General features: G+C 45.9%; 1 protein-coding gene across 1 annotated transcript in view; it reads right to left on the bottom strand.

Annotated features, from left to right (window-relative positions):
• Positions 1-10,970: 10,970 nt before the first annotated feature.
• Positions 10,971-14,286, bottom strand: part of LOC121837599 — a 39,794-nt gene continuing 36,478 nt past the window's right edge. The window contains exon 11 of the mRNA XM_042293252.1: positions 10,971-11,078. Within this exon, the coding sequence (XP_042149186.1) occupies positions 10,971-11,078 (108 nt within the window). The remainder of the gene's footprint in view (positions 11,079-14,286) is intronic.

The following is a 14,286-nucleotide window of genomic DNA, read 5'->3' as shown; positions in this document are numbered from 1 at the left end:
GGCGCATACCCGCGTCCCCCCTCGCGTCAAACAGCTGCGCGTACCGGTGGACGACTCATGTTTACAAACGAACCGGAGCGCCCTTAGCGGACGCCACCGGCGCCGCGCATGCGCGATGGGGGTGTGGGCAAGAAGCTCGTCGGTGTGAGTCCCCCTGCCCTTTTTCGCGTTTGAATTGTTGATTCGACGTCTTCCTGGCGATGTCTGACTCCTTGAACGGCGTCAGCGAAATTACCGAGGCTCGTTACACCGCAGAACTTCGCGTGAATAATGTGACATGTGGCGATTCATTCCGCGTGGACGCCGCAGCATGTATTTTTTTTTTTCATTTTACGCTCAGGGCACATGGCATTACAGAGGGGAGTGGGAGCAATAGTAAACATAATAAACAATTGGAACAAAATATACAATACTTAAAGAACAGGGAACATGAAATTGGCAATAGATGTACAAAAAAGTGCATGGTCATTAATTGATGTGAGCGATGCAGGTAAGCGATTCCAGTCTTTGGAAGTCTTGGGAATAAAAGAGTCATAATAAACGTTAAAGTGGCAAAATGGGACACCGACTTTGTGACGATGATCAAGGCGTGCTGAAACAAAGTAGGGGGGGGGGGGGGGGGTGGGGGTGGATGATTAGTTGTAATTTAAGCTGAGGAATATGGTGATAGATTTTATAAAAAAGACAAATGCGAGAGACTGTGCGACGATGTGCGAGGCATGGGAGTAACAAATTATCTTTCACTGATGTAACGCTTGCGGCGCGGTTATAATTGGCCATTATAAAACGTGCAGCTCTGTTCTGAATACCTTCGAGTGAATCAACGAGGTAAAGGGTAGAGGGATCCCAGATGAAAGCTGCGTACTCTAGCTTGGACCAGTGTTTTATAAAGGAATAGTTCTAGTGTTTATAAAGGAATAGAAAGGAACGCTAAAGCCTGCTTTGCATGTAGAGATTTCGCTCGCAATTTTCAATCGCGACTCCATTCGGGTTGCAAAAGCATGAACCGTAGCTGAGATAGTCGACGTCGATACTGAAAATCGCAAGCAGAATCGGACCAAGTGAATTATGGATAACATGTCGGTGATGGTCACTGGAAACAATGATCAATATCTCCTTGTATCTACTGTTTACATCGAGCCGGCTTACCATCCTTCAAATTTAAGTCTTTTGAGGCCTGCACTTACTTCTTATCGCAAGTACCGAGCCAACATTTGGTCTACGGGCCGGCGTCGTCTAAGAGAGCAGACGACAAGCAGAAATGTTTGAAAGAGCAGACGACAGCTCGAACGATCAGGCCGCCGTTTGAACTTGAAGATGCACTGAACGCAGTCCGCAGGTGGTCCGCACAACTTGACGGTTTTCTGGCGTTCATGTTGGAACAAAACAAATAAGTCTGATGACCTCAAACATCCGTGAATTCAACTCAAAGCGCTTCCCGCCCAAGCAATCGTTGTCCGACGGCGTCTGCTTTTCCCTTTTCACGGCACATATCCAGATTCTCGGACGAATCACATAAAAACTGAGGCTTCAAACCTTTCACGACACTTTTGGTACGGCCCCAGTCGCGGCGTTTTGACGAGAAGGCAGGTTTCCGTCTGGCTCCTTTCAAAACAACGCAGGAATACATGTCTGGCATGGGGGCTTCTGCCCATAGCCCCAGACCGGAAGCGCGACCGACGCGCCACCACCGCGCCGTGACGTCACAGAGATGAGTTCGTGTATAGTTAGGCCTCACGTAAAGCCAGCGCGTACACGCGTCGCCCCCCCCCCCCCCCCCCCCCCCCCCTTCCCCTCCCCCCTTTTCCGCTGCGCCACCAGCACTTCGACAGACTCCTTAGCATAGATGACGCCGTTGTTATGAAGCGACATGACGCGTCGCGGCCGATGGTAATTTAGGTGCCGTTGCGCATGGTACAGACAACGTCGGCTTCACTCCATGGGACAGTTCATGCATTCTTATGTTTAAACAAATCTAGAATGTTACTCTGGACAAAAAAAAACTTTTTTTTTTCTCAGGTTACAGCATTTCGTGATTGTGACTGTATCTTGCTGCACGGGCGAGACGCATTTACGTCGCGGCAGAGAAACGCTATTCTAAAACTCTCTTGCGTAGCGTGCGCTAACGCAAGCGCTAAATGTAGCGCTAGCGTGCGCCAAAATTGCTTACGTTATTCTCAAACTCCCTAATAACATCGTCTCTCGAGAACGGCTTGGGAGGGACGACTTTTGCAGATCTTTTGAATTCCGTGCGTATTTCGACCGGAATTTTTGCGCACTTCTGTTCCAGTCACTTTCTCGACATATATCACAGCGGGAATCGCCTTTCTAGAGCTTTGTACTCTCATCTGCCATAAAGTACTTTACTCTTGTCCTTCTGTAGTCAATAGACCCTTTCCGGAACTCAGTGCCATCTGGTGACTCAAATGGCGGTTAATCGTTTACTATACTAATGGCGGCAATGAACCTGTGGTCTGCAGTACAGGGTGTCACAAAAGAACATTTACACGGTCTTTTTTACCGCAAAAATAAACTAGGCATCGCCGAACGCTCATTCTATGCCCAAAGGTAGCGCTAGAGGTCACAACCAGATGCCAAAGTTTCAGCCTGATCCGATAACTTAATCAAAAGTTATAAGTGATTTTCTGAAAATTTCAATGGGAAAATGGCGGCCGACGGAGTTTTCAAACACATGGGGCTCTATGGCACCAGAAACCGAAAATGGGCAAAAATGGGCTCCATTTTCCCATTGAAATTTTCAGAAAATTACTAATAACTTTTGATTAAGTTATCGGATCGGGCTGAAACTTTGGCATCTGGTTGTGACCTCTAGCTTTACCTTTGGGCGGAGAATGAGCGTTCGGCGATGCCTAGCTTATTTTTGCGGTAAAAAAGATCGTGTAAATTTTCTTTTGTGACACCCTGTATTTAATGGGGCACCATCACTTAAAGGTCAACGGTAAACGAGAATGTGCACTTCACTACAATTATTTTCAATCTATTTTAGTGTCAATGGCGAAACAAATGCAGCCAGTCGGAACGAAGCGCCAATCCACATAGACGCCTTGATAGAGTTCTATACATCAAGGGGCTTTGAGGCCGAGTGAGTGCTACTCACAGATTGACTGGGACCGAGTTAGAAACGAACGCTTACGCAGCTCTTACGTCCAATTCCTGCTTCACGCCGCGCTAACATCGAGAATGTATAGGCCTCGAATCATCTGCTTAGGAGCATCTTCGACTTCTTCCTTCATCAGTAAACAGAAGGCCGCCATTAGTATAGCACATATGCCGTTTTCAGACGATGATGATAGTGATCAAAGTGGCCAGACTGAATTCCGGAAAGGAATACCCGGCCTTCTGCACGCTCTCGTTGCCTTCCACCGTGCGCTGGTTGCGCGAGCACGGTGGAAGCTCACGAGCCTCCTAAGTGTTGTCGAAGCCAAGAAGCTCGCGTTCGAGGCGGGACAACAGCTGAAATGCGTCCCTGCCGTTTTCATCCTTTAAAGGGGGATAATGAACCAAAGAATTTAGTATACATAATAAGTGGCGCACGTTCTTTCCACGAGCCAGCAGCAGCCGGTGTGCGCGAGCATACGCAACAAAAATGACGTCGAAGACCTTTAAGAGGACAGTGAAATGCATGGGCTTCGGGCCAAAGGAGAATAAAGACAGGCTTTTCATCTCTACAAGTGCAAAGCTACGTGCTTGTTAGACCAATTAATCGCTTACCTTTTGCACCAGACGCCACTGTGTAGATGAAAAACTTCTCTTTATTCTCCTTTGGCCCGAAGCCCATACATTTCACTGTCATCTTAACCGCGAATGGAGATCTCTGACGTCATTTTTGTTGCGTGTGCTCGCGCACACCGGCGGCTGCTGGCTCGTGGAAGGAGCGTGCGCCACTTATTATAGACACTAAATTCCTTGGTTCAGTATCCCTTTAAAGCAGTATTCACACAGGGAAATCCCATGAGATATTTCCCCGGAGCTCGCATATCACGTGACGTGATGCGTTTGTGATGTGGCACGTTGACGCCAGCTCCGCGGTGGAGGGCGGAGGGAATGTACAATTATAAACAATACCTGTTTGGCGGCGAGTCAATTTTTTTTTTTCACGGTATTTTGTCGGGAACCACTTTGGAGTCAAGATTAGAAACCGCAAGCTTCGAACTGCTAACGCTGACCGTGTAAAACCTCGACCGTGTAAGACAACGATGCTGAGAAGGGAGTTGTGTTTTGATCGCCTATCATGACGTCACACATATTCCTCCGCCGATTTCTGCCCCATGCGAGTACCGCTTTGCACACCGTGTCTGCTATACTGAAGCGAGCTGTGACTGTGCTGCCCTTGTGGGCTACTGCGCCTTCGAAGATTGTTTAAAGTGACACTGATATGAAAACAGATTTTTTATCTTCAATGAAACACTCTTTTTTTATCTTTTTTTCTTTCAAAACGTTTTTTTTTTTCAAGTAAAGTTTCTGTGTTGGTGGGCATGTTTTTACAGCCGGAAGTTAGTCTGCCCCAATGGGCGTCTGGTGTCTCAGATGTACAGTGTGTCTCAAATAGTGGCAAGGCTCTTTCAATATACCGCAAAAACCTGTTTCATACCCTATCGCGCTAAGATTTTGTGCGGCGTTGCCCGCAGGTAGTGCACTTTTTCTCTAAAACTGACGAAGAGCGAACTTACTTCAGGAAAAAGTAAAAAAAAGAAAGAAGGCTTAACTCCTATGTAAACACAGCGAAGCCATCGGTCTTCAAACAGTAGGGTGCCCTGTTTGAAGACCGGTGGCTTCGCTACGTTTCCATAAGAGCTAAGCTTTTCTTTTTACTTTTTTTTTTGTAAATTTATTGAAGAAATTCGCCACCTGTGGGTAACGCTGCACCATATTGGAGCGTGATAGGTTAAAAAACCAATTTTTGCGGTTGATTTAAAAAGCCTAGCCGCTATTTGAGGCACCCTGTAGATGAGCAATTTAGCCAGTGCACTACAAGCGCTAGCCTGCGCTCTTTAACGTGCACCACGCAGAAGTGATATACGGCTGCACGCCAGTACGATGCACATCCAGATAAAAACTGGCAGGGGTGGGGACTGGTTCATGGGCTTAGGTGAGTTTCATAAACTCACCCAAGTGTAAACATACCATTATAAACTCACCCAAGTGTAAACGTACCATTATCGTTTGCAGCGCTCGCGAGACGTGACCATGAAAGCGGCGTTCTAGCGTTCCATCATGCACGAGCTACGGTCCAATACAAGCACTTCTCAGCGTTTCACGATGTACGCTAAAAAGAGACCGGAAGGACTAAACAATAAACAAAATAAGTCTGGCACCCTTTACACTTTTCTGTTGATTTCTTAGCTTGACATTTACGAGCGAGGTGGATGAGCGTCAATTACGCACAATGGACCTTTTCCACATACCGACGGCGCCTGGTGGTGGCTGCACGAACTAAAAATCGAAGAAGTGACCTGCCTGCGCTACCTATCGATACCGGGAGGTACGCTACCAGTTTCTTTGCTCTCTGAGCTGCGGCGCGTGCCCAACGCGAGCTTAAGATGGGCATCCGTGGCGCCCACCCCTTCCGTCCACTTTTTTTTTTTTTTGTGTAACCCAATTATATATATGCTGCAATTACATGTTCTACTCACTTATATCCACAGGCTCATTCCGAATTTCCTCGGTTTTTCGTCCCGACTTCCACCGCTTGGCATCGGGCGCTCGCGCGTGCGCAGAACGCTTCTCGGAAAAGGACGATTAAAACGTGACCTAAAAATAATCGCTTTGGGAGGACAGGTGCGCTGCAAAACTTTAGGGCTACTTGTCTTTCGAAGCGAAATGACTGGAGCATACCTGGACAAATTTATGAACGCCCTATTGCTACCTGCCAAACGCCTCGTAAATGATTGAAAGGGTAAAAACAGTGTAAAAAAGACAGATAGAGAAGGTGTACACATACAGAGCGCTGACTTTGAACTGTTCATTTCAAACAGAGCGCTGACTTTCAACTGTTTAATATCATAAAAGCTTATCTCTGTAGGTATCTTTTCGGCATACCGAAAGCAAGTCCTCCTCTTCTTGCTCAGGGGTTCAGCTGACGTCAGAACGACACCGTGCTCTGATTGGTTTTGATCGGAAGGACAGTGGGTAGACTGCAATGCTATATATACGCCTTAAGGTCTACCCGCTATTTTTTTTTTTTCAATCAGCCAATAGACTTTTTGCTATATCCCCCATGCGCCCTGACCGGCACTCGAGGAATCATGGGAACGGTGTTCCTTCAAGGGACACTGACACCCCCCAAAAAATATTTTTCATTTTTTGCCAGGCGCTTCATTATGGTGTCGGAGGACTACCCAATTAATATTTTGCAACAGAGTAGCGTATTTTTTTAATAAAGCCAAAAGACGCAACTGCTCGAAACCGAAACCGAAACCCGACGGAGGTCGGAGAAGTGGAGAGGAGAGAGTGGAGTGGCGGAAGTCACGTGGCTACACCCGACCGTGTTTTTTCTTTTTTTTTCTTTCTCCTTCTTGTAGCAGACGACATGCGGCGTACGGGAACTGTTCGCCGTGGGATTCTTTTGCAGTTATGTATGTTCCGGTCGTTGTTCTGTACTCCAAGATGAGTTGTTTTGTACATTGAGGAGTTGGAGATGAGTAGTGAGTGCCCGTGGTGAATTTTGATCGGCTCCGAAAAGAATACACCCAAGATGTTGCGTGAAGAGCTGGCTCACATGTCCTGCGTCCGAAACAGAAGTGGCATTGTGCGACAGAGTTTCCGAAAGATCAACGGGATCGGGACCAATGGCTGGCCGCATTTCCTGTAGACCATTTACGGGCACCTCGGAAAGCGGACGCTACCTGATTTATATGCTCCTTGCATTTTGTGGAAAGTGATTACATTGAGTTCGCAGGTGTCAAAAAGGAAATCCCATACCATTTAATTCAGCGACGTGTCGTCCACAAAATTTGTTTCTTTTTTTTTTGTTTCTTCAGTAATAATTGTAAAAAAAAGAAATGTAAACATCAGAAAATATTATAAAAAAAAACGTTTCAGGGGGATCGAACCCGGTCCCACCGCGTGTGAAGCGGACGTCTTACCCATAGAGTTATTATAATGTACGCTAGAGGTTCAACTGGCGCTAGTGTCTATGTGACTTCCGTGACGCAAATTGAAGCAGACAGCAACCAGTCTACTTTTGCGGTGCTCCTGTGCATTCCTATGGGAAAACGCGCGTGCATTTTGTCTCTTCGCCGGAAAATAACATGGAACACTTTGGTTATTTCGGTCGTACCGAATAGTATGTGTCTTAATTAACATTGTAAAAGTGTAATTGCTTTAGTTAGCGCATTTTTCTTCATCAGTGAGCGATGTTTAACTTCGCTGCATTTCAGTCCCAAACGTGTGTTCCGCAGCAGGTGTGTAAAAACAAGCGACGATTCGAAGCAAAATTACGATCGAAACGGATATAGAGTGTGTTCAAGGCTCTCCAGCATTCCGGTGACGCTTGTATATTGATAATATGCCAGTCCTGTCACCATATGAAAATGATCCCGTCGTGCATGAGCGGATAAAAACCTTCAACGTAGAGAATAGAGTTCGTGGGATATGAAAGGTGTCTCTTCGTATTGTTTTCTCTGCCGGGCAGCTTTTATCGCGCGCACTTGTTCTCAAAGATATCTAGCGCGCGGGTGATATTTTGAACGTAGAACACGCAGCTTCGCTCAGGACAGAAAGCATAAAGCGGTACTCACTTATTTAAAATCGGAATAGATTACCTTCAATTTATTTTGATCGTACATGCACTGCGAGTTACTGATCCGGTGTTGCTGCGCAGTTCTTGCCGCCGCTCTTGATTTTCCAAATGTCCTTCGTTCGTTTGGCATCTATATCCCCCATGCTGGAAATCGCCGACGCCGCGTTCGCGCTAACAGTGTCCGACAGTGCACCTAAATACACGTACGAAGCCGTTTTAGCACCGTTTTTAGTGCGATGAATTCGAGAGAAAAACGCCGTAACTGACCAATTCTTTCGTCCGCCTGACTGAGAAATGTTCCAAACTACCTAGTACGTACGAATTATTTGGGGTATTTGCTCTTATGATCGAGCGCAGGGAGAAAATGCACTCACTTTTTCCCATAGAAATGCATTACCGGAAGTCAATTTTCGACTGGTTGCTGTCTGCTTCAATTTGCGTCAGCACACTAGCGCCACTTGAACCTCTAGCGTACATTATAATAACTCTATGGTCTTACCCACTGAGCTACTGGGGCATTTCGATGCTGGGGGATCTCTTTCCTTAGTAACAATTCAGCCGATAAACTGTAAGTTGGAAAGTTTGCTGCCGATTTTTCTCTAGCAAAAGTACTCCAGGGTAGAAGTCGGGATGCACCACGCATTGGCGACATTCTCACCTAGTAAAGAAATCGTACGCGTGCATATTCAACTCGAAGTAGACACGTCGCGCTTGACGTTTGCGCGAGCGATGTCTTCAGCCACAAAAAGGGAGTGACGGCTCGGAGACGTCTTCGTGCAAATCGGCTTGGTGGTCGGGCGTGTCGTACGGGATGAATACCAATTCTTTTGAACAGCTCCAAATTTCTCCTTTAAAGGCGGACAAAATTCGCCGGTACCGCGAGCGACAGTTCTGAAATAGAGGTCCCACGCCCGTCGTCCGCTGCCATCGCCGTCCCTGCGAGTCCCACGTTACGCGAAACGACGCACGCACAGAATGCTTCCGGTTGTCTGTGGAACTTTTTTTTCAATCAACGTATTTGCAGGTTTTTAGAAGCCACAAAAAATGGGTTTCATATTTTTTTCTATTTTTAATATTGAGTGTGTCCCTTCAGTGACCCACGACTTTGATTAAATTTGGTGGTCGCATCGATACCTTAGAAAACGGCCCGTGACCGCGGAAAAGAGAGTGAGCGAGACTCGAACCGGCCAGTTCTTGATCGGCGGTTTTCGGGCGGAAAGAAACCGAATTTCGAGCCGCAAATTCTGTTCTGGGTAGTTGAGCTCTCATATGTCACGTACAACTAAAAACCTCGGCGAGCATAAATACCCTGTCAGTGTCCCTTTCAGCCCCCGAGTAATCGGTAATTTTGACCAATTTTATGGTTACACAGTCTCGAGTGTAATTTTAGAGTCGCACCAGACAAGCGTCGTATAGAGACCAAGAACCTGTCATATCACTTTTAAAAATTCTCTTCAATGTCAAAATTTTCGATACTGTGCATACTGTCCACCCTTCAACCAGGCCTGAGCTGCAGAAATTTCTTACAATATTATCATTCTCGTGATTGTTGTTTTAGCAGGAATTGCTTAAAAAGCAATGAATTCCCAATAACCAAAACCAGGATTTAGCTCGGATTCAGCGGGGCTGTTTATAGCATTTTTAGCGTTTCTGACTTAAGCGTCTTTGACGCTGTACGAAAATGATAATAATGTCGGAGATTTCGGCAGCTCAGCCAGGTTGAAGGGTGGACAGTACCCAGAGTATCGAAAATTCTGACATTGACGAAACTTGGTAAAAGTGATATTATGGGTTTTTGGGCTCTATACGGCGCTTGTTCAGAGTGACTCCGAATTACACTCAGAACTCTGTAACCATGCCATTGGTCGAAATCACCGATCACTAGGGAGCTGAAGGAACACCGTTCCCATGATTCCTCGAGTGCTGGCCGGAGCGCTTGGGGGATTTAGTAAATGGTCTATAAGAGCTCGACATTCTGACATCAACGCAACCCCTGTGCAAGAGTCAGGCAAACTTTCACTCCGCATTGGAATCATGGTCGCAATGACGACGGTTGCACAACTCACAGAGCAGCGAAGCCGTTTTCGCGGAAACGAACATCTTTATTCAGCATCAACACGCGCAAACAAATCGATCAAGCGGAATCAAGCAAAATGGTTTGCGTGGGACATTATGGGCGGTCCCGCTACAAAGCACCTGCACAGGGCCTCCGAAGGCGCCTATACTTACGACAGTTGTTTCCTGAAAATCAGGTCGGTTGAAGAGATCTTCCCCTAAGCACCTCGGTGAAGGCAAAATGACTCGCGATCCTAAAACCAGACAAGCTGAACGAGCTACGCGACTTGAGCACGCCGTAAACATCGGCAGCCGGGTTTGTTATCCTTTTAAGCAAGAACAGAAAAAACAGTTTCGGGTTATTTTTTTAAATCAATAATGACTCTCTCTAGGTTATTTGTTTCTCAAACATAAAAAAAGAAAGAAAATACTGTCTGTAACATTACTATGACGGCCACGGAGAAACAATTTTTCAAGGAACATTTCACGCGTCAATCATCCCTCCAATCAATGAAGGCTGAGAAGCGGCACTTAGACATAGCTAAGTACCTTTCGTTTCGTGCACGGGATCTAGAAGACCTATACCTTCACCTCAATTGCATCTAACAATGTAAATATTACAAAAAAAAAAGCTATATATATATATATATATATATATATATATATATATATATATATATATATATATATATCGTGTGTGGAAAATCTAAAAAAAAAAAAACTACTGTTTTCTATGTAGGATTTTAATTTTTTTTTTCATTTTAGAGTACCTTTAAGCCATGCTTGGGGCACGTCCGGCGATAGTCCGGACCTTTTGTCTGCAACGAACAACGCGCATTTAGTCTGATGTCTGTGCGAGCAGAGCGACTGCAGCTTTGCACAAAGATTAAATTAAGAATCCTCACTGATAAAAAAAAATGTGATTGAGCACAAAGAATGCCCCGCGTTACGTATAGTCCGGCTCCCCAACATGGCGATGGCCGATCGAGAATTTCCCGTGTCCGCAATCGTGGAGCGGAAAGGCAAGATTCAGAAAACTCGTCGTAGAGATCAGTGCTTTGCTCTCTATGTGTTGTTCATGTTTAGGAATATAAAGACCCAAAAGTGTTCGAGGATTGTTCCATCGTCATTTTATTGCGTACGTTGAGTCCATTTAAAACGGGTTCTCGGGCGGAACGTACGGGTGGATGTCGAGGGAACCATTAGGAAGGTGCTCGTGGATCCATTCTTCACGGTTATAACAAACGCCGTTGACGCAAAACTGCAAATACAGTAGCACTCGTTAAGGGCCGCACAAACAGGACACGCTTTCTGGTGAGCACGGCAACAAGAGCTTGTCGACTTCCCAAGAGATGAAAACGTTGCGGAGCGCGCGTTCGTTTTCCGCGAGGACATCAACCGTGCAAACAGAACGGATTCCTTCTCTCCTCGTAGCTGTCGTCCCCTCCCGTTTCTTGTTTTCAGGGTGCTGAGGACTGAAAACAACAGCGGAGGCCTTGAGGACTGTATGAGTGGATACTTCCTGGTCCTAAGGGCACGGAGCTTCCAAAATATTTTAAGAGCCTGTATCGCATATGAAGGGTGACCCAAGTCACAAGGCTCGACCTAAAATGGTCCGTAAAAGTAGACGCCTGCACGTAGCAATCTAAACTTTTCGTCAAAGTTGTATTTCACAGGTCGGATATTTCTTGTAAAATTACAAAACGTAGCGCTTTTTCTGTAAAAGATAGGGCCAAGGAACCTGCCAGGGTCTACGGCGGGTGGCGGCGCAGACGACCAAGTCCGTTCGTATTGATAGATGGCGCTACCTCCTTATCGCAGCAGCTCGCGACCACCGTGGTTTATTAAAATGAACATAATTTTTTTTTCAATGTACCTTTGGTGGAAAAATAAATCCGGATAAGAAAAGAAAAACCTAAAAAAAAAAAAAAGAAACGCATCTGCATAACGACGGCGCTTTTGCTGCCAACGGATTTCCTCTCCATGTCGTCTGCTTTCTTTCGCTGGTCGGCTGAACTTTCGGGCGTTGCTCCTGACGCCATCTATCAATACGAACGCCAAACACACCTCGCTACTGGACTTAGTCGTCTGCGCAAGTTTCTTGGCCCTATTTTTTTACAGAAAAAGTGCTAGGCTTTGTAATTTTACAAGAAAAAACCGACTTGTAAATACACCTTTGACGAAAAGTTTAAATTGCTACGTGCGGGCGTCTATTTTTACGGTCCATTTTAGATAGAGCCTGGTGACTTGAGTCACCTTATATATCACGCAATGCACTCTCCGCCCCCCCCCCCCCCCCTTCCAGAAAAAAAGAAAAAGAAAAAGGCTTATGGGTGGGAGACTGTAAACACCGCGCGATACATCAAGATTTTTTCTTTAATTAAACAATTTACCACAGAGGGCGCTTGATTTTAATTCGAACTTAATAATTAACTGAAACGTGTTAATGAACTTCTTAATTATTGGTCTTAGGGGTCACATTGCACTTGCAGTTTTGACGGCAATTATTATTAGAGATCATACCAGTTGAAAAAATTGCCGAAAAGTTGGTTTCTAAGATATTAATCGATCAATTTTTGCGTTTTTTCGCTCGATCTAAGAATTGAACTCATAAAGAGTGCCGCAAGCCCCTCCCACAATGACGGTTGGAAGAGCGGCGTAGTCGTTGAAATCATGTCGTCGCTATGCCGACAGCGTCTCCTTGGGAATCGCGCCGACGAGACAAGCCAAGCTGTGTCTGAAACAACAACGTCCCTCTAGTGTTTGCGGCGCATTTTCTTTTCTTCTCTTTTTTTTTTCTTTTTTGCACAATTTTTAAGTCAGGCGGAAAAAAACAAACGAAAATGGTTATATTATTAGGGACTTTTAGCAAACCGTTACCGTGTTTCGCGTACCCCACTACCGGAGCCTTTGAAGCATGCTGGGCTGTTCCCTCCATGTCGTTTCTTTAGTCTCAACGCTGTCTCAGGCTAGTCTGTGCCCCTTTAAAGGGATACTACAACGAAATTTCGGCGCTCATTTTTTGGTCTATATGTGTTCACAGGAGCAGTATCACATCGAACATACCAATATCTTATTAAAAAAGTCACGAAAAGGAATTTTAAAACGAATTAAACGATTAGCAAAGAGCACCTGGTGGATGTCGCTAACGCCTCGCTTGTAATGCCGCTCTAGCAACATTGACAGCTAGTGACGGAGGTTGTCTCGCCTCCGGCCACGACGAGAGAAGAGGGGCAGGAGGAACTCCCCTCTTCTTGAGAATGCCTTTTGTGTGTCGCAGAAGTCGCTATAGTGCCCCCACAAGATTATAGAAGATTAACCCGTCACTCAAAATTCGTACAAAAGCAGCCGCTTCGGTGGCTGGAACGACTAGGCCATCTTCTCGACGTCAGCCTCGCCGTAGCTTTGGTCGTCTTGAGACGACCTACGTCACGATTGCGTTGGATGTCACGTGGTCTCCGCTGGGCCTTCTCCGAGCGCTTGCCAGAGTGGGCCGTTTGTAAAGAAAAATACAGCCACCAGGCTCAAAATACAAACGTGCGATTGTCATTTACGGATATTGTGGATCATATTCAACCTAATTTTGAACACGACGCGAATATTTCAAATAATGTTGAAGTATCCCTTTAATGTCTGAACCGACATTAAAGGGGCACAGAGACCTCAAAGGTCGTATTTGTTTTTGTCGTCAAAAACGATGCAAGCTGTAGTATTAAACACCTAGAAACAAAGAAAAATACCAGAACGCAAACGAATTTCACGCACGCGCGCGCGCCTTTTTATTTTTGGCGCCCTTCTTTCCCGCTCCTCACCTCCTCGCTTCTTTTTATATCTGTCGTGATCGATTGTGAAATTTAGAAGCTTTGTAAGCGAAATATCTATAATATTTACCAACGGCATCCGTAGAACATATTTTTTTTTTTTGTAACGCAGTCTCGAGCGCACTACGGCCCTTATTTTTGAGATACCTAAAACCGGATTCCGGAGTGATGCCGCATCCTGACTTAATTTTTACCCTCACTCGAAAAACACGGCAGCGCTCGACACATGTAGAACTGAGGGTGATCGGCGAGTCGGGGAATAGGACGAAGTTGTCTTTTTTAGGTGCCCGACGTCCTCTGAAACCTCTAAAAGGAAATCGTCAAACGGTCCAAACAACTGGGTTTGGTGTCTGTGTACCGTAGCTTCGGTGGTTACTCCGCCGGGGCAGCCTTTCACGCAAAACCTGCGTGACGTGACCCCTCCCGTCGCTCACAAAAGTCCACTGCGCGTTTTCTTCGGCCTCACACCGTTTCCAAGAATTTGAGATCGCTGAAAGGGTTCTAAAGGAATTTCAAACTCGGAAGCGAAGCGTCGCCTGATCACGGCGATAGGGGGCACTCACGGAGCGGTTGTTCGCGGAACGGGGGCGAACACGACACGGAGGCCTGAGAGACACTGGTGCAGATTGCGAAGAAAGTTCAAATTTG

This window comes from Ixodes scapularis, unplaced genomic scaffold, assembly GCF_016920785.2.
Source record: "Ixodes scapularis isolate PalLabHiFi unplaced genomic scaffold, ASM1692078v2 PGA_scaffold4__175_contigs__length_147842914, whole genome shotgun sequence".
Taxonomy (NCBI): domain Eukaryota; kingdom Metazoa; phylum Arthropoda; class Arachnida; order Ixodida; family Ixodidae; genus Ixodes; species Ixodes scapularis.
Note: the sequence above shows the minus strand (reverse complement) of the source record. Positions and strands in the feature narration are given on the sequence as shown.